The 21,313-nt window shown below is 39.9% G+C and overlaps 1 protein-coding gene across 2 annotated transcripts in view; it reads left to right on the forward strand.

Moving 5' to 3' along the window:
* LOC134357378 (intracellular hyaluronan-binding protein 4.S-like) overlaps positions 1 to 21,313 on the forward strand; it is a 52,534-nt gene that overhangs the window by 29,845 nt on the left and 1,376 nt on the right. The window contains exons 4-7 of one of the 2 annotated variants that reach the window (XM_063068876.1): positions 2,705 to 2,776; positions 14,121 to 14,201; positions 15,693 to 15,867; positions 16,212 to 16,400. In XM_063068876.1, coding sequence (XP_062924946.1) covers positions 2,705 to 2,776; positions 14,121 to 14,201; positions 15,693 to 15,867; positions 16,212 to 16,400 — 517 coding nt within the window. The remainder of the gene's footprint in view (positions 1 to 2,704; positions 2,777 to 14,120; positions 14,202 to 15,692; positions 15,868 to 16,211; positions 16,401 to 21,313) is intronic. The other variant, XM_063068877.1, reaches the window with a different exon arrangement.

Raw genomic sequence — 21,313 nt, forward strand, 5'->3', positions numbered from 1 at the left:
GGCTTTCCAGTTTAACAGGGCCAGCGTTTAAATTGTCCAAACACTGAGTAGTGCCTCGCTCTAGGACCCAGGCCCTGGTGCAGCAACTCATCAAGACGGCACAGCCCACAGCTGTTTTTGATCTCACCAAATCCGTTCAGCGCTTGGAGCTATCCAACCTCACACCCATGTTAGGTGGACAGGCATCAAAATTCTTGCGCATTGACTCCTCTCCAAATTCTTCACTCCAACAGTTAAATGAACTCTCTCTGGAACCCCATCTTGAACATGTTGCCCCTCAGCTTTGTGATGCACACACCCTCTGCTTTCTTCTTTGTTAGCAGTGATAGGTGACCACAATTTAATTCAGAAAAGGTGTTATTAGTAATGTTTTTTAGTATTATTTCTTGGCCTCTTTTACTCTCTCATCTCTTTTAACTCAAACTCCTAATGAAGTAAAGCTACTGGTGTTCTGCTTTCATGAATGTTATCAGTGTTGAAGCCAGGACAGATCCTCCTTGATATCCAGGAGGAGATGTTCTCACGACAAGGAAGATCCAGCTGCAGAGGGAGATATAGAGGCTCAGGTTAAGAAGCTTGGTGATTAGTACTGAGGGTATGTAGTATTGATCACGGAGCTATAATTGATAATCTGCTGCTTGACATATGTTTTGCTGTTGTCTAGGTGCTCCACAGCAGACCGGAGAGCCTGTGAAATTGTGGCCATTGAAGACCTGTTGTGGCAGCAGGCAGATTAAAGAGGGTCCAGGTCCTTGATCAGGGAGGAGTTAATTCTAACCATAACCAACATCTTGAAGTACTTAATTACATTAGATGTTAATGCTGCCTGTCAATGAGGTAGCTCGCCCTGTTCTTGGGATTGGTATATTTGCTGTCCTTCTGAAACAAGTGGGGATCTCAGACTGCAACAGTAAGAGGATGAAGATGTCCTTGAAATACTCCAAGCAGTTGGTTAGCACAGGTTTTCAGTATCCCTCCAGGTACACCATTGGGGCCTGATGCCTTGTGAGGGGTTCACCCTCTTGAACAATATTCTGACATCAACCTCTGAAGCAGTTGTTGGATACTGTGAGAATTCACACAGGTGTAGTGTTGTACTCTATTTCAATGTGTGCATAGAAGATGTTGGCCACACTGGGGAGTGAAGTGTTTTTGCAGTTAGATTTCACGTTGTTGGAAGTGATGGTACAGTTGTATATGTAATTGTGTCTATAATTTCACACAATTGTCTTTCACTCTCACAATGGCCTTCTGTAGGCCACGCGTAGACTTGCATCGCTGGTGTTGAACACAGTGGATCTAGCTGTTGTCATACTGTGAAATCTCCTGGCTGGTCCAGGGCTTCTGGTTTGGGAAACCGCAGTATGTTCTTGAAGGCACACACTCACCCACACAGGTGTTGATGATGTTAGTGATGGCTCTGGCATATTCAGATCCGAAGATGAATCCCTGAACATGGTCCAGTCCACAGATTCAAAACAGTTCTGTAACCACTCATTCCCTTGACCATTCCTTTGTGTTCCTCACCTCTGGTGCTGTGGTTGTCAGTCTCTGCCAATGTGCTGAGAGAAGAAGTACGGCCAGGTAATCAGACTTACCAAAGTGTGGACACAGGATGGCTTGGTAAGAGTTCATGATGGTGGTGTAACAGTAATCACTTATAGTGGCTCCTCTGGTTCTGTAAATAATATGCAGGTGATAGTTTGTCAGAAACTTTAAGCTGGTCTGGTTGAAGACACCTGCAGTGATCAGCAAGTCGTCGAGGTGCACTGTCTTGCACTGAGTTTTGATCTTGGTGCTTGGCTCCACCAGTGTCAGACTGACATTTACCAGGGACAATGCAGACTGATAACAAAAATTGCTGTACTTCCTCAGCTGTTAGAACTAATGACCCTTGACCGCTGGATGTTTCTGATCAGGGGAGCAGAACTGAGACAGAATTGCCACCTCTATAGACTATAGTATTAATCTCTGCTGACTCTGCCTTTAACCAATGCTGTCATCTGGTTGATGTAGTGGATGGTGAAGCCCTTTGGGCTGGTGCTGGGGAGGGGGCGGTGGGGCCATATTTCTGAAGCAGAGTGCACAACGGTCCCTGATGAACTTCTAGTACTAGTCTTGCTGCATCTCATCTGATGGGCGACTAGGTTTGCAGATATTTTAGGAATGGGGTTGAGTTCCTTCCATGCTTCTGGCCTTGTAAAGGGTGAATACAAGCTCAATTTTATGATGTGGAATTGGCAAAGTGTCACAAGTTCTGATTTTCAACATTCCGGCACACTGGTCAATGTGTTACAAGTTATACTATGTTAATTTTGGATCCTGTGTCTTCACACTGAAGTTCTGTTTCTCTGCAGAAGCAAGGGAACCATTCTGTGCAGAGGTTAGGCACATTGGTGTTGTGATTACTGGCATTGATTGTATTCTGGAATCAGCATACATCCTGAACCAAAAGTAACATGTGATATATGACCTATGACATAAACAAAATCAAGTTGAGATCATGTTTCATTTATGTTGGCCCGGGTGGTGCAGGTAACTGGCCTTGAAAGATAGTGTTTTTGCTCTAGATACCCTTTTGTCCTCCTTTCAGACAACTTTATACCAAATTTAATAAGGATTTCTCCCCTTTTATTTTGGCTTGTAATTCAAAGTATATGTTGAAAACAAGACCTGAACTATACAAAGATACTTTCTCTTTTAGGGGAATGAAACCAGAGGACAAAAGGGGTGGAAGTGGATCTCGAAACTGGGGAACAATCAGAGATGATCCAAGGTATGGACTTGTATAGATGTGTTTAGGAAAATGCTGTGGAAATGTATAGCTGCCAAAATCATATTCTGCTAACAATTCTTTAGTTAGATTTAAGCTCCACATTTGCCATAGAAAGCCATTAGCAGCTGAAGGGTGGATGGAATGGGTTTTTCTGTTTTTTTTAATTTATTTGCAGGGATGGTCTTGCTTGTTCATAGCTTCCTGCCTGATCTTATAATATTTCATGCCTAGTTACTTATTGGTGGATATGGAAGAAATGCAGTTTGAAGTGTTTGTTCCAAAAGGCTCCCCAGGTTCACTCATTTTTTAAACGTTGTTAACGTTAAATGCTAAAGGTGCTGTTGCTTTGAGGAGTTCTGATAGAGCAGACTGGTATCAAAACCCTTCATAATTACTGGTTCAGCACCCCTTGTCCGAAATTCCAAAATCCGAAATTTGTTTGAGTGCTGACACGACGTCATAAGTGGAAAATTCCACAAGATGTTGGGAAGGTTCCTAGCACATGTAGGTCTCTGTGCACCAGACAGTTCTGAGAAGTGACCTCAAACATATAATGAACAGAAGTTAAGGAAAAGTAGAAAACCACTGCTTAAAGTGAAAAATGATTTTGATCGTGTAATGAAAGAAAGGATGGATTCATCAGTGTCAGGGTGAACATATATCGTTTTACAGTATGCTGATCATAAAACAAGCAAAGATCTATCACAACAAACAAAATTGAAGGTAGTCAAATATTCAGCAGGCTGGTTGCAGGAATTTAAGAAAATGCATGGCATTTTGTTTTTAAAGACTTGTGATCACGAAGCAGCAGAGAAATTCATTTGAGTTTATCAAAATCGTTCCTGATGAAAATCTAACACATTAAGTGGCTGCATCAGTACATGTGTGTGATGAACAGATGTAAGACAAAGACCACTTACCGGTGGACATAAATTCAGAATCAGGAATGATGACAATGCTAAACAGCCAATGACTGTCCACGAGGTAGTGATAGCTTACTTTTTTGATGGTTTAATGTACACATTGTTTCGTGCGCAAAACTATTAAAATATTATATAGAACTACCTTCAGGTATATGTATAAGCCGTTTACTTATTATTGATGTGAAGCTGCCCTCGATCCAGGGCTTGTATGCATCTAGAGTCAGGAAGCGAGCAAGCAGCATCATTATAGACCCATCACACCCTGGACATCACCTGTTCCAACTCCTTCCTTCTGGTGGACGCTTAAGATCACTGTAAGCCAGGACAAATAGGTTTCTTTCCGTATGCCATCAGTCTTATGAACACTTGAATTTTAGTCTATTATAAACCAAGTCCACCTGTACATACACAGGTATACCTCATTGTATATAGTTCACGATTATTTGCACTATTGTTTTGTTTGCTTTTTGATTCTGTACAGCGAGAGCTCAGGGAAACCGGCATCAAATTCCCTGTATGTGTCTACATACTTTGTGATAATAAAGAATTCTGATTACATAATGTAAATGGATTTCGTGTTTAGACTTGGGTCTCTTTCCAAGGTATCTCATTATATAGATGCAAATATTCCAAAATCTGAAATGCTTCTGGCCCTAAGCATTTCGGATAAGAGATGCTCAACTTGTACTGAATTTGGATAGCTCATGAGTAGATGGGGTAAAAAAATTCTCAACTTGTAGGTAGGATTTCGATCTACTTTTTTGCATGCTACAAAAATGCAGTGTACTAAAGTAGAACATTTGAGTGTAGTGTCAACACTTCTAATGTGTTGACATGTAATGGACAGATATTGATGCTGGAGTCTGAAACAGAAATGTTAGAAGTACTTGTTCAGTCAAACAGCATCTGTGGAAAGGGAAATCAGTCAATATGTGTTGGGTCTGAAACCTTTTTTCTCAGACTGAGGTGGTAGTGGAGGATTTACAGTTTTCAAAGCACTTTTTGGGGGGGAGGTGGTTGTGGGTGAAAGTGAGGTGTCAGACAAAAGCCTATGTGGAGTTAAGCCGAGCCACTTGAGTTATTGAGTGATAAGGGACTGATTGTTAGCCATTTTAAAGAAAATATGTGAGAAAGAGTTTGTCAAAGAACAGTGGCCATATGCATAAGAGAACATGAAAGTATGAATTGGATAAAGGAGTAAGAATGGTCTTCTCCACATTCAATACAGCCATTGATTATTGATCTTAACACCATAATTCCTGCTCTCACTTTATACCCCTTCATGGCTTTTGTTTTACAAAATATATAAATTTTAAATGTAAATTCTGTAACTTTTAAAGTGCTTTGTGTTAATGAATCCACAGGTTTACACACCTAGATCGCATAATTTTAAAAAAAAATCTTTTTTACTTCTGAAGGTATTTATTTTCCATTTGCCCTTCTCATTAAGCCTACAAAAGAATCCACTTTTGTTCTTGGCAGCTGCAGGTCTTACTGAGTATATCCAGAATAAAATGGGCAGAATTCCTGGCGCTGCAGCCTATGAAGTACCTTTACCTGTTCAATACAGTTCACAAAATTTTAAAGGTATTAATCACGGAAGATAAGAATTCTACCTCTTTAGTTTGCAGCTCATATCCTAACTGGATCTGAAGTGTGCTCTCTTCCTACCACTTTGGAATTAGTGCTTTGTTGTCAGTCATATTTTTAAAAAAAATCATTACATGGAGTTTGTTATTTAAAGCACTCAAAGCAAAAGCTCCTTTCTTGTAATTGCTTGTGTCTGCTCTCACAAATGAGATTTTGTTTATTAAAACCTTTTGGGATTTGGACTGTCCTGGACCAGTGTCTTACTACCAGTTCCTAATCCGCCTTGAAAAGGTGTTGGTTATTTGCCATCTTGATCTATTGTCATCCTGCTGGTAAGGGTATTGCATTAATACTGTAAAGGAGGTTGTTCCTGGAGTTAGAGTAGCAAGCTATTTTTAAATGAAGATGTGATGTGATTCATAGTTGCTGGTGTTTCCACGTTTTGAAGTCCTTTATCCTCAATGATAGAAGTCTTGTGTTTGGTAGGAATTGTAAGAGTAGGTTTAATAAGTAATTGTTAATCATTACCCGAGATACGGACTACAATTGTTGTGTCATCAGCAAACGTATATATTGAGTTTGATGGAAACTTGGCTACACAATCATGGGTTTACAGTGAGTACAACAGGGGGCTGAGTACACAGCCTTGTGGGGCACTGGTGCTCAGAGTGATTGTGGAGGAGAGCTTGTCCCCTATTTTTACAGCCTGGGTCCTGTCTGTGAGGAAGTTGAAGATCCAGCTGCAGATCTGAGTGCTAAGGCCCAGGTTCCAGAGCTTAGGAATCAGTTTATTTGGAATGATGGTATTAAAGGCAGAGCTGTAGTCAATGAAAATGAGGTACTCGAGGTATATAAAGAATGTAAAGAGAATCTTAAGAAAGAAATTAGAAAAGCTAAAAGAAGATACGAGGCTGCTTTGGCAAGTAAGATGAAAATAAATCCAAAGGGTTTCTACAGTTATGTTAGTGGCAAAAGGATAGTGAGGGATAAAATTGGTTCCTTGGAGAATCAGAGCGGACTGCTATGTGCGGAGCCAAAAGAGATGGGGGAAATTTTGAACAATTTCTTTTCTTTAGTATTCACTACGGAGAAGGATATTGAATTGTGTAAGGTAAAGGAAACAAGAAGGGTAGTTATGGAAAGTATGACAATTAAAGAAGAGAAAGTACTGGTGCTTTTAAGGAATATAAAAGTGGATAAGTCTCCGGGTCCGGACAAGATATTCCCTAAGACCTAGAGGGAAGTTAGTGTAGAAATAGCAGGGGCTGTGATAGAAATATTTCAAATGTCATTAGAAACGGGGATGGTGCTGGAGGATTGGCGTATTGCTCATGTGGTTCCATTGTTTAAAAAGGGTTCTAAGAGTAAACCTGGCAATTATTGGTCTATGAGTTTGACATCAGTGATGGGTAATTTGATGGAAAGTATTCTTAGAGATGGTATATATAATTATCTGGATAGACCGGGTCTGATTAGGAACAGTCAACATGGATTTGTGTGTGGAAGGTCATGTTTGACAAATCTTATTGAATTTTTTGATGAGGTTACTAAGAAAGTTGACGAGGGTAAAGTGGTGGATGTTGTCTATATGGACTTCAGTAAGGCCTTTGACAAGGTTCCACACGGAAGGTTGGTTAGGAAGGATCAATCGTTAAGCATTAATATGGAAGTAGTAAAATGGATTCAGCAGTGGCTAGATGGGAGACGCCAGAGAGTAGTGGTGTGTCAGATTGGAGGACGGTGTGTAGCAGTGTGCTTCAGGAATCTGTACTGGGTCCAATGTTGTTTATATATTAATGATCTGGATGATGGGGTGGTAAATTGGATTAGTAAGTATGCAGATGATACTAAGACAGGTGGCATTATGGATGATGAGGTAGGTTTTCAAGGCTTGCAGAGAGATTTAGGACAGTTAGAAGAGTGAGCTGAAAGATGGCAGATGGAGTTTAATACTGAAAAATGTGAGGTGCTACATTTTGGTAGGACTAATCAAAATAGGACATACATGGTAAATGGTAGGGCATTGAAGAATGCTGTAGAACAGAGGGATCTAGGAATAATGGTGCGTAGTTCCCTGAAGGTGGAATCTCATGTGGATAGGGTGGTGAAGAAAGCTTTTGGTATGCTGGCCTTTATTAATCAGAGCATTGAGTTTAGGAGTTGGGATGTAATGTTGAAATTGTATAGGGCATTGGTAAGGCCAAGTTTGGAGTATTGTGTACAGTTCTGGTCACCGAATTATAGGAAAGATGTCAATAAAATTGAGAGCGTACAGAGGAGCTTTACTAAAATGTTGCCTGGGTTTCTTCTAAGTTACAGAGAAAGGTTGAACAAGTTAGGTCTTTATTCTTTGGAGTGTAGAAGGTTGAGGGGGGACTTGATAGAGGTGTTTAAAATTATGAGGGGGATTGATAGAGTTGACGTGGATAAGCTTTTTCCATTGAGAGTGGGGAAGATTCAAACAAGAGGACGTGAGTTGAGAATTAAAAAGGACAAAAGTTTAGGGGTAACATGAGGGGGAACTTCTTTACTCAGAGAGTGGTAACTGTGTGGAACGAGCTTCCAGCAGAAGTGGTAGAGGCAGGTTTGATGTTGTCATTTAAAGTTAAATTGGATAGGTATATGGACAGGAAAGGAATGGAGGGTTATGGGCTGAGTGCAGGTGGATGAGATTAGGTGAGAGTAAGAGTTTGGCGCGGACTGGAAGGGCCGAGATGGCCTGTTTCCGTGCTGTAATTGTTAATATGGTTATATGATGCCATTCATCGGTGTGCTTTCCTCTTGATGTGTTTGACTTCAATTTCACCGGAGCTCAATGATGTCAAGAACTGTCATTAACATCTTACCTGGAATCCAGCACTTTGATCTATGTTTCGACCAAAGCTCAAATGGAATCTGGAATTGTATGATCCTGGCAAAACCTGAACTGGACACAGTTAACAGCTTATTAGTGAGTAAGCGCTTCTGAATCGCACTGTCAACAAGGGATTCCGTCATGCTGATTGAAGATAGATTGACTTCGAATTGTACCCTGATGGCAAAGCAACAAGTGGCTAGAGTAGAAATTGCAGTTTGGATGTAAAACAATCTTTTAACAACGTACCTGTGTTGTGACTAAGTGACTAGAGAAACTGGAGAAGTTGGTTGATAGGAAAGCTTCATTTACTACGACAAGCAAACATTCTTTTGGAGGCTCTTAGTAGAATCTCTAAAAACTCAAAGTACATCAGTATTTCATACTCTTGAGGACAATGGTAACAGTAGGTGATTCAATACAATTGCAAAAGGTGTAATGACATTGCTTGCTTCAGTATTTTGTGTCTGACAAACGGTTCCTTTGAAATACATTTACAATAGAAGCACACTGTAACTGCTAGGACATCTCTGAAGGTTCAGACGCCTTTGCTGGGACAACTAATTTACACAGATGGTCTAAAAGGTTCTGAGGAGAGAGAACCCAGGCACCCAAGATTAGTGTTCTGATGCTGACACAAAATCCCAACTATAGATAGATCACCTATGTCCATGATCATGTTTAATGTGCTAAGTGACAGTATCAGTCTGGTGTGAAAATTTCCTTGAACTTGGTTACAATGGTGCAAGTAATTTAAGCCTGGTTTGATGCGGGACAATTAACATAACTCCATTGTCTAATGTTTGGCTGATGCATATGAGAATGTCTCATGGTCAATACTTTTCAAACCATATCTCTTAGTAGCCAGCCCCCTGCTCTAGACTAACACCCTGATCTGGCAGACAGTGCTGTTTCTTTGCAAATCTGTCCTTTTAACTTCAAACTGATACTACTTGCAATTTGCATGAAGAGCTAAAGACTGGTTCTTGTTTGAGTTAATATCAGTTGTATTCATGTAATTGCATAGCTAGTGAATAATCCCAAATGTATCTCCTCCTGGATCCTGGACAGAAATATTTTACAGGAAGGCCAAACTTTGAGGATCTAATTAATTAAATGCACTATTTAGGATCCCCTCCCATATCACTCAGCTACCATGTCCCTAAGTGGATCGACATCTACACTGTCTATTATCCCTAACTGGCCATCTGCAAGACTCCAGCAGAAATGGAAATAAAATATTCCTAGTCTACAGCCACCCCCTCTTCTTGATGACTTTTATCCTCTTGATGCATTCAGCTGGTCTCTAAAATGCAGCTTTGTCATTAATGACATTTTGCTTGTTGCCTCCTTCCTTGCTGGCTCATGCAGTAAACATTGTATCCTTTGCTGATTTGGTCTCTGTATAACTTGAAAGTTATCTGGTTCTTGTTTGAATTAATATTTATTATATTCACATAATTCCATAACCCCTGAATAATCCCTAACAGCCTACTGGGAGATGGTGTTTTCTGCTTTTGTTGGCTTAAGCCAGCTGCTACTGCCCAGGAAGACATTCTGATTGTCTTTGAAAGGAGTAGTCGATCAACACCACCTTTGTTCCTTCAAGATTATTTAAACCTTGGGCTGATGTACCATTTCTGGTTATTAAAAAAAGCATCTTGAGTATTTTTGCAATAGTTCAGAAAATACTTGAATCCATTTAGTTCATCCATCTAGAGAGGTATCATTTGTGCCAAAGAAAAATAACATTTTTTAATAATACTAATTGCTAACCACAATTGTTACTATACTTGGTAGGGCATTGAGTACAGGAGTTGGGATGTTATGTTGATGTTGTATAAGATGTTGGTGAGAACAAGTTTAGAGTACAAGACCATAAGATGTATGAGCAGAATTAGGCCACTCAGTCCATTGAGTCTGCTCTGCCATTCTATCACGACTGATATAACCCTCTGAACCCTATTCTCCTGCTTTCTCCCTGTAACTTTTGACACCCTGACTAACCAAGAACCTATCAACCTCCATTTTAAATATACTCAATGGCTTGACCTGTGCAGTAGTCTGTGGCAATGAATTCCACAGATTCACCACACTTTAGTTTCTTAAAAAAAAAACCCTCCTCATCTCTGTTCTAAATGGATGTTCCTCTATTCTGAGGCTGTGTCCTCTGATCCTAGACTGACCCACTATAGGAAACACCGTCTGTACATTCACTGTAAGCCTTTCAATATTCAATAGGTCTCAATGCGATTTCCCTCAAATTCTCCTAAACTCCAGCGAGTACAGGCTCAGAGCCATCAAACACTCCTCTTTACCCTTTCATTCCTGGGATCAGTCTCATGAACCTCCTCTGGACCCTCTCCAATGCCAGCACATCTTTTCTTAGATAAGGGGCCCAAAAGTGCTCACAGAATTTCAAGTGCGGTCTGACCAATTCCTTAAAGTCTCAGTGTCACATCCTTGCTCTTCTATTCTAGCCCTCTTGAAATGAATGCTAACATTGCATTTGCCTTCCTTACTACCGACCTACCCTGCAAGTTAACCTTTAGGAAATCCTGCAGGACTTCCAAGACTTTTTGCTACGAATTTACTACCCATTTAGAAAATAGCCTATCTGTTTATTCCTTCTACCAATTTTCATGACTGTACACTTCCCTGCACTGTATTCCATCTGCAACTTATTTGCCCATTCTCCTAATCTGCCAAGTCCCTCTACAGCCTCCCTGCTTCCTCAACACTACCTACTCCTCCACCTACCTTTGTATCATCTTCAGACTTGGCTACAAAGCCTTCATTTCCTTCATCCAAATCGTTGACGTATAACGTAAAGAAAAATAGTTCCAATACCAACCCCTGCGGAACACCACTAGTCACTGGCAGCCAAGCAGAATATGGCCCCTTTATTCCCACTCTTTGCCTCCTGTCAGTCACTCAATCTTCTATCCATGTTAGTATCTTTCCAATAATACAATGGACTTTATCCACTGGAGCCTTAGGAAAACTAGGGAAGTTCTTAAGGAGTTATACAAAACTGAGGGGTATAGATGGGCTTTTTCTCCTCAGGTTGTGAGACAAGATTTAGAGATCATATGTTTGGGGTTAAAGGTGAAGTAATTGAGAATCTTGGTGGGGGGGAGATCTACTTCAGTCAGAGGGTGATGTGAATATGAATTGAGGGGCCAATGAAAAGGTAGAAGCAGGTTCAATTGTAATATTAAAGTCGGGTTTGGATAGATACATAGATGAGAAAGATAAGAAAGGCTTGTGGTCCAGGTGCAGGTAGATGGAGCTATACAGAAAACCTGTCCAGCATGGACTAAATGGCCAAAGGTTCTATTTCCGTGTTGTGGTGTTCTATGACTGACTGAACAAGGCCCATTGAACCAATTGCTACTAAATTCTACAAGGAGAGAAAACCATTCATGCCAGTGAATAAGCCATTCTTTCAACAGCCATCATCAGCTCTATTTGCTGTCCTATGTGAGTGATCAGTTCTGTTCACGATTACCTCATCGTTCCCAAACTGCTTGCTCCTTCTGACCTGCTATATTTAATGTGATGCAATATTTGCACCAGCCATCGATTTATTTTTTTTTTAATGGAAATTATCTGCTTCTGCTTTACTTTTCTCCCATGTATCTCAATGAACACTTGTGTAATGTCTAAAAGAAAATATTGCCTTGTGCCCCAGGGCAATGTTGCATTAAAGGGTTTTGTAAAGGAGAAATGGTTGTTCTCTTGAACTTGTCACGTTTTTTTCCCATCATATCAGTGGTTGAAGCGGAAGAAAGGATCTGTTTTTAACCCTCAGGTTTTGCATTTAGGCCAGTGGTAGTGAATTGCATGTGAATTTCTCTAAACCTTTTATTTCTACAAAAAAAAATGATGCCTTGTATATCGTAAGGCAAGAACAAAATTATGAAAATATCTAGAATGCTGCCATTAGAGATCTGGTTATGTTTTATATTAGAGGATATAGTGCCTATAAAAAATATTTAATCACAGTGAATTTATTTTTGCTTTTTTGTCACTGATCAACAGAAAAGAATTTTGTGTCAAAGTGAAAATAGATTTCTACAAATTTATTACAGTTATTGAATACAAAATAATTGCATAATTACTCACCCCCTTCAAGGTCAGTATTTAGTAAATGCACCTTTGACAGCAATTGCAGCCTTGAGTCTGTGTGGTTAGGTTTCTTATAGCTTTGCACATCTGGACACTGTAATTTTTCCCCATTCTTCTTTACAAAACTGCTCAAGCTCTGTCAGATTGCATGGGGATTGTGAGTGGACAACCCTTTTCAAGTCCAGTCACAAATTCTCAATTAGATTGAGGTCTGACTCCTGAATTGGCCACTCCAGGACATCAGCTGTGTTGTTTTTAAGCCATTCCTGTGTGGCCTTGGCTTTATGCTTGCTGGAAAACAAATCTTCTCTCAAGTTGCAGTTCTCTTGCAGACTGCTTCAGGTTCTCCTCCAGGATTTCCCTGTATTTTGTTGTATTCATTTTGGCCTCAACCTTCACAAGCCTTCCAGGGCCTGCTGCAGTGAAGCATCCCCACAGCATGATGCAGCCACCACCATGCTTCACAATAGGGATGGTGTGTTTTTGACGTGCAATGTTTGGCTTATTCCAAATATAGTGTTTAGTCTAATGGCCAAAAAGCTCCATTTTGGCTTCATTATACCATGGAACCTTCCAGCTGCCTTCAGAGTCTCCCACATGCTTTCTGGCAAACTCTAGCTGAAATTTCTTGTGAGGTTTTTTCCAATAGTGGCTTTTGCTTTCCCACTCTCCTATTGAGGTGAAACACCTGGGCAATAGTTGTTGTATGTGCAGTCTCTCCCATCTCAGCCACTGAAGCTTGTAACTCCTCCAGAGTTGTCATGTCTCCTCACTAGTCCCCTTACATGGTCACTCAGTTTTTGAGGAGGACCTGCTCCAGACAGATTTACAGTCCTGACGAAGGGTCTCGGCCTGAAACGTCGACTGCACCTCTTTCTAGAGATGCTGCCTGGCCTGCTGCGTTCACCAGCAACTTTGATGTGTGTTGATTTACAGCTGTGCCATGTTCTTCCCATTTCTTGATGATTGACTTAATTGTACTCCAAGGGATAGTCAGTGACTTTGAAATTTTTTTGTACCTATCTCCTGACTTGTCCTTTTTTAACAACCTTTTCACAGAAGTGCTTGGAGTGTTCTTTTGTCTTCATGGTGTAGTTTTTGCCAGGATACTGACTCACCAGCAGTTGGACTTTCCAGATCCAATCAATTGAAACACCTTGACTGTGCACAGGTGATCTCCTTCTAAAACCATTTAGCTGCACCAGTGATGATTTGGTGTGTCATATTAAAGGGGGTGAATATTTATGTCGTTTTTTTTTGTTTTAGATTTATAATTAATTTGGATCACTTTCAGAGATCTGTTTTCACTCTGATACGGAAGAGTTTTTCTTTTGATCGGAGTTGAAAAAGCCAAATTAAATCCACTGTGATTCAAAGTTGTAAAACATTAAGACATGAAAACTTCCAAGGGGATGAATACTTTTTTTATAGGCACTGTATATCATTCCCTCATACTCTGTATTACATTTTAGGCACGAGGTGACTTTAATATGCACATTCGATATACAAAAATTCTGAAGTTTTCACCACTATTTAAAAAGTGTGGCTTATAAGTGGAAAATTGAGACTTTCTTAAAGAACTATCCCTTTTAAAGACAAGAACAGATATGCTGACTGACTAGATCTCTTTGCTGAGACTCTCAGATTCTTTGACCTTTCGGTAAACAACCATAAATTTTAAACATTTAACATAAGGAAAACTTCCTTTGGCTATTGAAAGCATAAATTGCATTATTTTAAGTTATTACTTAGAGTGGCTATGTTATCGAAAGTAAGTAGAATGCTTTAATAAATTGTGACTACATCTGGGTCAGACTGACCACAGCTATTTTTCCCACAATTGCAGGGAGTCTGAGGCTACTCCAGCGGAAGAAATGACTGAAATGGAGGAACCTCAAGAAGTGCACGAAGGAGATGTGGAAAACAAGTGAGTTCACTATTCTTCCTGCCACAATACTGTACACATGCTTTCCCCATTCTAGCAATGGTTCATCCATGTAGAAAGCAGCCTTTTGTTTTAATTACTCAATACTATCCAGAAATAGCTTGTGATTAATATTTCAAATTTCACCCCACAAAATGCCTTTTATAAAAGTGAAAAAGCCCAAGTTTCTTCAGTCTTTCCTTGTAGCTGTGAAGTTTAAGACTTGATCTGATTTGGACTTGCTATTTCTTTAATTGAATGTGTCAGGGGCCAGAATCGACAGTGCTCAAGGTATGGACTGGTTCGGCACTATATAGTTTGCACATGACTTCATCTGACTTGTGCTCTGCTATTTTGGTTAATAGGTCAGCACTCTATTTACTTTGTTGATTGTGGCTCTGCATTGGTTGGACATAGTGTCAAGTCTGCTAAGACTGGTAGGTCTTTTTCAACTTCATCCTAGGTTACTTTGACACCACTCAGAGTACATGTAACACTGATACTGGGTCATTATCAATCACTTTTGTGATCTTGAGCCATAAATTAATTGGTTATAACCAATTTATATATGGTTGATTGCCCATTAAATATAATTTTCCTGCTACACATCATTTCTTGTACACCTTTCTCTCTTGTGGATCAAACTGTCTTCCTTGGCTGATGTGGAGTCGCAAGCATGGCCCAGTTGTTAGATTTTCTTTTTGGGTAAAGGTGGAACAGTTGATTATTTAGCATTCTGTATCTCATGGGATCAATTTGCGCTTCCTAGTTGTTACAGGTATAGACTGCTGTGCTCTCTTTTTCTGTACATTTTTACTGAATACTGCTAAATTATTGCATTTATACTACATATTTTTGGTATAGTGTGTTGAGTATCTAGTACTGTAGTTTTGCTGCTGCAGTAGCCTTTAGTTCTAGCCTCATTTCTAATGCTGCTAAACTTCCATTTATCTACAGCTTTATACTAGATTTGGCTCTTTTACGTCTTGAATATCTGCTTGTATGCGATTTGCCTAAAGCTGAGTTCATGTTCACACCCATGTGTTGACATATTGTGGTTAAGGATGATTAAAGAAAATGGTACTAAGTGGAAAGCTTTTGTTTTCATGTTCACTTTTGCTGTGCATTAGCTGTTTCATTTGCTTTGTAATGATACTGAGAGTTTTTCTTTAACAAATGTACAGCTGCTTAACTTGGACATCTTCCAATTGAAATTGTAACAATCATTTTTTTTAATATATATGTTGGGAAAGAGGGGAAGCAAAATAACGGCCACACTGAGATGTTAAGAGAACACAACTGGAAAGGTCAATTATATGAAATTTCTGGTTGGTGACCAGAGAAAATTGTTAATAAATATACCACTAAAGTGAGAGGTTTGAGTGGATGCAATTGAATGATAAAGCATTTCCTAGAGCTGCCACAACCAGCCAGTCACTGTCATAAGATGATCTTAGGGGCTAATCACTATTTTTGTTATGATTTCTGTTATAGAGTGAATGAAGAACATGATACAATAGTGGATGACGGTCCCCATGAAATGACTCTGGATGAATGGAAAGCACTTCAAGAACAGACTCGCTCGAAGAAGGAATTCAACATACGTAAACCTGATTCCAGTGTTTTGTCAAAGGCAGTTGTGATCCATAAGTCTAGATATGAATGCGATGTAAGTGTATTAAATGTTCAACTGTTCCTTTGGATTGCTTTCGATAAATTTCAGAAAACCTAGATGCAGGTGTGGTGGTCTGTCTGGTGCTAAACACCAAATGTCTTCATTAATTCCATAACTAGTCTATCTTAAACATTTTTGATGTGGTAGTGGTGTCCAATATATGTCTAAGTGGGGAAGGAAGGAGAGAATCAAAATAGACAGCCTGGCTTGTTCAGCAGACTGCTGCAGAGCCCAAAGGTTGGGGATAACCTAAAAGTAGGATTGCATGTTATGTCTTGTTACCAATAAACCTCTCCATGTCAAGACTTGAAGGTAAACATTTTTACTTCCTTACTTAGGAACAGAAGGAAGAATCTGATGATGAGGATCACCATTACTTTAGAAGATCAGTAAATGACATCACCTCTAAGCTGGACATTAACTTTGGCAGTCTTACACGCCCTGGACGAGGACGGGGTGGTGCTAGAGGTCGCGGAAGAGGCAAACGAGTAACTGAAACCAGGCCGGAAGTACCAGCTGCAGAAATGGTAAGCGGTCTTAATGTTGGTGAGGGAGGGAGGTGAGAACACACAAATGGGTGAAGAGTACAAATAACAATTGTGCAGCAATGAATTCCTGTGTTGGTAACAAAATGCAGCCTTTTATATTACCTTTTATTTTATTGACTTTTTAGATATTTCAGTTGGAGAAATAGTTAATCCACCTGTAATCCTCTGGTTCCGTCAGCTGCTTAGTCTAGGGAAGACACCTTCTGGCCCCACCAAGCACGGGAGATTGAAGTGCAAGCCCCTGCCCCCCAATCCCCCTGTTTGTGTGGATGCTGTGCGATTTGTTACCCTGTTACAAATAAGTACCATAAAATAACAGATAGTACACCATATACAATTAAAATACTTAGCTTTATAATTCTTAATTTGTCTAAAGTGTTAGTAAAGGAGAAGCAAAAAAAAAGAAAAGAGCCCATTTTAAATGTAACAGTCTAATGTGCAGAAGTTGGAGCTCACGGTTTCCCCTTCGCTGATCCTCCTTTGATCTCCCCAGGCTTCATCAAATCACAGCTCCGCTCCGGGTCGACTCTTCCGACCTCTTCTCTCCAGCATCTTTTCTCTGCTTCCCCCCTCAAAAAGCCCCAAGCCCAACCTTAGTGTCCCTCACCAGAGAAACCTCCCCTGAATCCGTTCATCCCATTTGGATGGCACACGTTTCTCCTATCTCTTATCTTCAACAGTAACTCAAACAAGCAACTTACACAGAGAACAGAAATGCATAACAGAGAAAAAATATTAACCATGTAAACCAGGGCATTACACACCACTTAAACAACATTTTTGAAATACTAAGCTGTTTGGCCTGTTCTGCAATGAAAACAAGGACATTTGGTGACAACCCTTCTTATGAATTGATTTCAACTATGGACAAAGTTCTTTGTCTTCTCCAAAACTATACTTTGCAACTTGCATAATATTAATGAAAAGCATCCCACTTTTCAGCTACTTTCCAATGAATCATTTTTCTGACACTTGCTGTGACCAGTTCACTCTTCAACTTCCTAAATATTGATCATTTTGAATAATTTCACACAAATGTGACATACTTTCGACATGTTTACACCATCGTGGTAGTATGGCCCTCCTGGTGCAAGGAAAGAACCATTCCACTTTGACTCAGCAAGTGGTTTAGTTATTGTCGTCCAATGTGATGTGGTTAAAATGAACTGTCTGTAGCTGGAGAGTCATTTCAAAGTGAGAGTAATTTTTTTTTGAGGGAGGTAGCAGAGAAAACTAAAGTTAGTTGCTGTTTAGATGGATTGTGATAATGTTAATCTTGAGTCACAGAACTATGGGTGGAGAAATGGCAGGTGGCATTTAACTTGATCAAATATGAAGTATTGTACTTTGGGAGATCAAATGTATATGGACAGCACACTTTGACTAAACAAGTTTTGCGGATGCTGTAAATATTGAACTTCAAGGAAAAATACTGAATGCAATTTGCTTTATTCTACGATAATTGTAGAGTATTAACTCAGACCATAAGATATAAGAGCAGGTTTGGGCCACTGGCCCATTGAGTCTTCTCTGCCATCTAATCATGCTGATTTTTTTTTTTCTCAAAGCCTTTCTTCTCCCTGTAATCCTTAACTTCTTGCCAATCAAGAATCTATCAACTTCTGTTAAATGCATCCAAAGTTTGCCTCCACAGCCCATAGTAACAGCAAATTTTACAGATCCATCACCCTCTGGTTGAAGAAAATCCTCCTCTCCTATTAATGGAAATATCCTCTCCATGTCCAATATATTCAGGCCCTGAAATCCCCTTCCTTGGCCTTCTGAAGTCCATTGAATACAGGCCCAGAGGCATCAAAATAGGCTAGTTGAACTATTTCACAACTGACAATTTATGACTATGGTGGCAGATGAGCTAGATGAGTATTTTGCATCAGTCTTCATTGTGGAAGACACTAGCAGTGTGCCAAATGTGAAGGGTGTGAGGGAAGAGACTATTACAAGGGAGAAGGTGCTCAAAAAAAGCTGAAAGACGCAAGGGTACACAAGTCACCCGGACCAGATAAACTACACCCTAAGGTTCTGAAAGAGGTAGCGTTGGAGATTATGGAGGCATTAGTAATGATCTTTCAAAAATTATTAGACTGGCATGGTGCCAGAGGACTGGAAAATTGCAAATGTCACTCTACTCTTTAAGAAAGGAGAACGGCAGCAGAAAAAAATATAGACCTGTTAGCCTGCCTAAGTGGTTGGTAAGATATTGGGGTCAATTGAAGGTTGAGTTTATGGAGTACTTGGTGACATAGGACAAGATTGGACAAAGGCAGCATGGTTTTCTTAAGGGAAAATCTTGCCTGATGATCCTGTTGGAATTCTTTGAGGAGATTACAAGTAGGATAAATAGAAGGGATGCAGTGGATGTTGTATATTTGGACTTTCAAAAGACCTTTGACAAGGTGTCACACATGAGGCTGCTTACCAAGTGAAGAAAGAGCTCATGGTATTACAGGAAAGTTACTGGCATGGTTATAGCGGTGGCTGATAGGAGGCGGCGATGGGAATAAAATGATCTTTTTCTGGTTGGCTGCCTGTGATTAGTGGTCTTCCACAGAGGTTAGTATTGGGACAGCTTTTTATGCTGTATATCAATGATTTAGATGTTAGAATAGATGGTTTTGTTGCCAAGTTTGCAGATGATACAAAGATAGGTGGTGGGGTAGGTAGTACTGACAAAGCAATGTAATTGCAGCAGGACTTGGAAAAATGGAGAAAAAAGTGGCAAATGGAATACAGTGTTTGGAAAGATACGATAATGCAGTTTGGTAGAAGGAACAATGGTATGGACTATTATCTAAATGGGGAGAAGGTTCAAACATCAGAGGTGCAGAGGGACTTGGGAGTTCTTGTGTAGAACATCCTAAAGGTTAATTTGCAGGTAGAGTAGGTGGTGAGGAAGGAAAATGCAATGTTAGCATTCACTTCAGTGTCTAGAATACAAGACAAGGAATGTGATGCTAAGGCTTTATAAGGCACTGGTGAGGCCTCACCTTCAGTATTGTGAACAGTTTTGGGCTCCTCATCTAAGAAAAGATGTGCTGCACTGATGACGGTTCAGAGGAGATTCACAAGGATGATTCCGGGAATGAAAGGGTTTGATAGCTATGGGTTTGTACTTGCTGGAACTAAGAAGGACGAGGGCGATCTCAGCGAAACCTTTCAAATGTTGAAAGGCCTAGAAAGAGTAGATGTAGAAAGGATGTTTCTCATGGTGGGGGAGTCTAGGTTAAGAGCCTCAGGATAGAGGGGGATTCCATAGAAAACAGATGCAGAGAATTTTTTTAGCCAGAAGGTGATGAACTTGTGGAATTTATTACCACAGGCAGCTGTAGAGGCCAGGTTGTTGAGTGTATTTAAGGTAAAACGTGAACAGTTCTTGATCCGACACAGCATCAAAGGTTATAGGGAGAAGGCCGAAGAGTGGGCTGAGGAGGGGGAGAAAAGGATCAGCCATGATTGAATGGCGGAGCAAACTCAATGGCCAAGTAGCCTAATTCTGTTCCTATGTCTTATCGACAGGTTGAACTGAACTGAAAGGTTCAACTGTTTGTTTTTAAAGAGACATATGAATGCTTGTCAGCACTCTTGCAATATTAATATACTGGTTATCATATGATTTGAGTGAGAAGTTAAGTGGCATGATTACTATGTTTGTGGATGACAGCAAAATTGGTGGTGTGGTGGACAGTGAAGGAAGTTGTTTGAGGTTATAACAGGATCTAGATCAAATGGGAAAGTGGGAAAAATGACACATGGAATTTAGCTTAGGTAAGTATAAAGTGGTTTATTTTGGGAAGTTAATGAGTACATAGTCAATGGCAAGGCCCTGAGGACTGTTGCAGAACAGACCTAGTTCTCTGAAAGTGATGACAGAGTGGTGAAGATGTATAGCATGCTTGTGTTCATTGATCAGTGATCTGAATGTAAGAGCTGAAGTCATGTTACAGCTATACAAGATGTTGCTGAGACAACACTTGGAGTATTGTGTGCAGTTCTAGTTACCATGCTATAGGAAGGTTGTAATTAAGATGGACAAAAGATTAGCGAGGATGTTGTGGGGCTGGAGGGCCTCAGTTATAAGGAGACACTTGGTAGACTGATCTTTCTCACCAGAGCAAAAGTGGCTAAGAAATGATGTAGAGATGTTTAAAATCATCAGGGGCATAGATAAGGTTTTTGTTTTTCCCCTCAAGGGTAGAAGGTACAGATTTAAGTTGTGAAGGAAAAAATTGAAAGGGAACTGAGTAGCAAGTTTTCTCAGTAGTGGGTATATGGACAAACTGCTGAGGAAGTGGTAGAGATGCTTATATCACAATATTTAAAAGACATTTGGATGGACACATGAATAAGAACGGTATCAAGGGATATGGGCCGAATGCATGCAAATAGGGCTAGCTCAGGTAGGCACATGAATGAGTTGGACGGAAGAGTGTTTCTGTGTTGTGTAAACGTGGCTCCTTGACTGCAAGAGTGTTGCAATTCGCCAGTAAACTGCACCAGCTTAAATGATGCAACATAAGTTGCATGTAGATGGTGCTCAGTATAATTAGTAATCCTGTATGAAGTGGCGTTAGGGCTTTTGAGTACATGTGATAATTGATTATTAACAAGCTGTTTCTGAAAAGAATTTACACATTTGACACCACAGTGCTATATTGCCAATTAAGTACTTTTGCTCTACAATCAGTTTTGTGATTGTATCAGTTTTGCATTTTGGATAAAATTCCTACTTTTCAGTATTAAATGTTCTCTATTGGTTGATTTGTATACAAAAGGTTAAAAAATGTTAGGAAATATATCCCATGCTTCAAAAATGTCGTTTACATCTAAGTATCATTTGAAGATAATTGCACAACAGGCAATCTTTGCTTGCCTTC

This window comes from Mobula hypostoma, chromosome 16, assembly GCF_963921235.1.
Source record: "Mobula hypostoma chromosome 16, sMobHyp1.1, whole genome shotgun sequence".
Lineage (NCBI taxonomy): Eukaryota > Metazoa > Chordata > Chondrichthyes > Myliobatiformes > Myliobatidae > Mobula > Mobula hypostoma.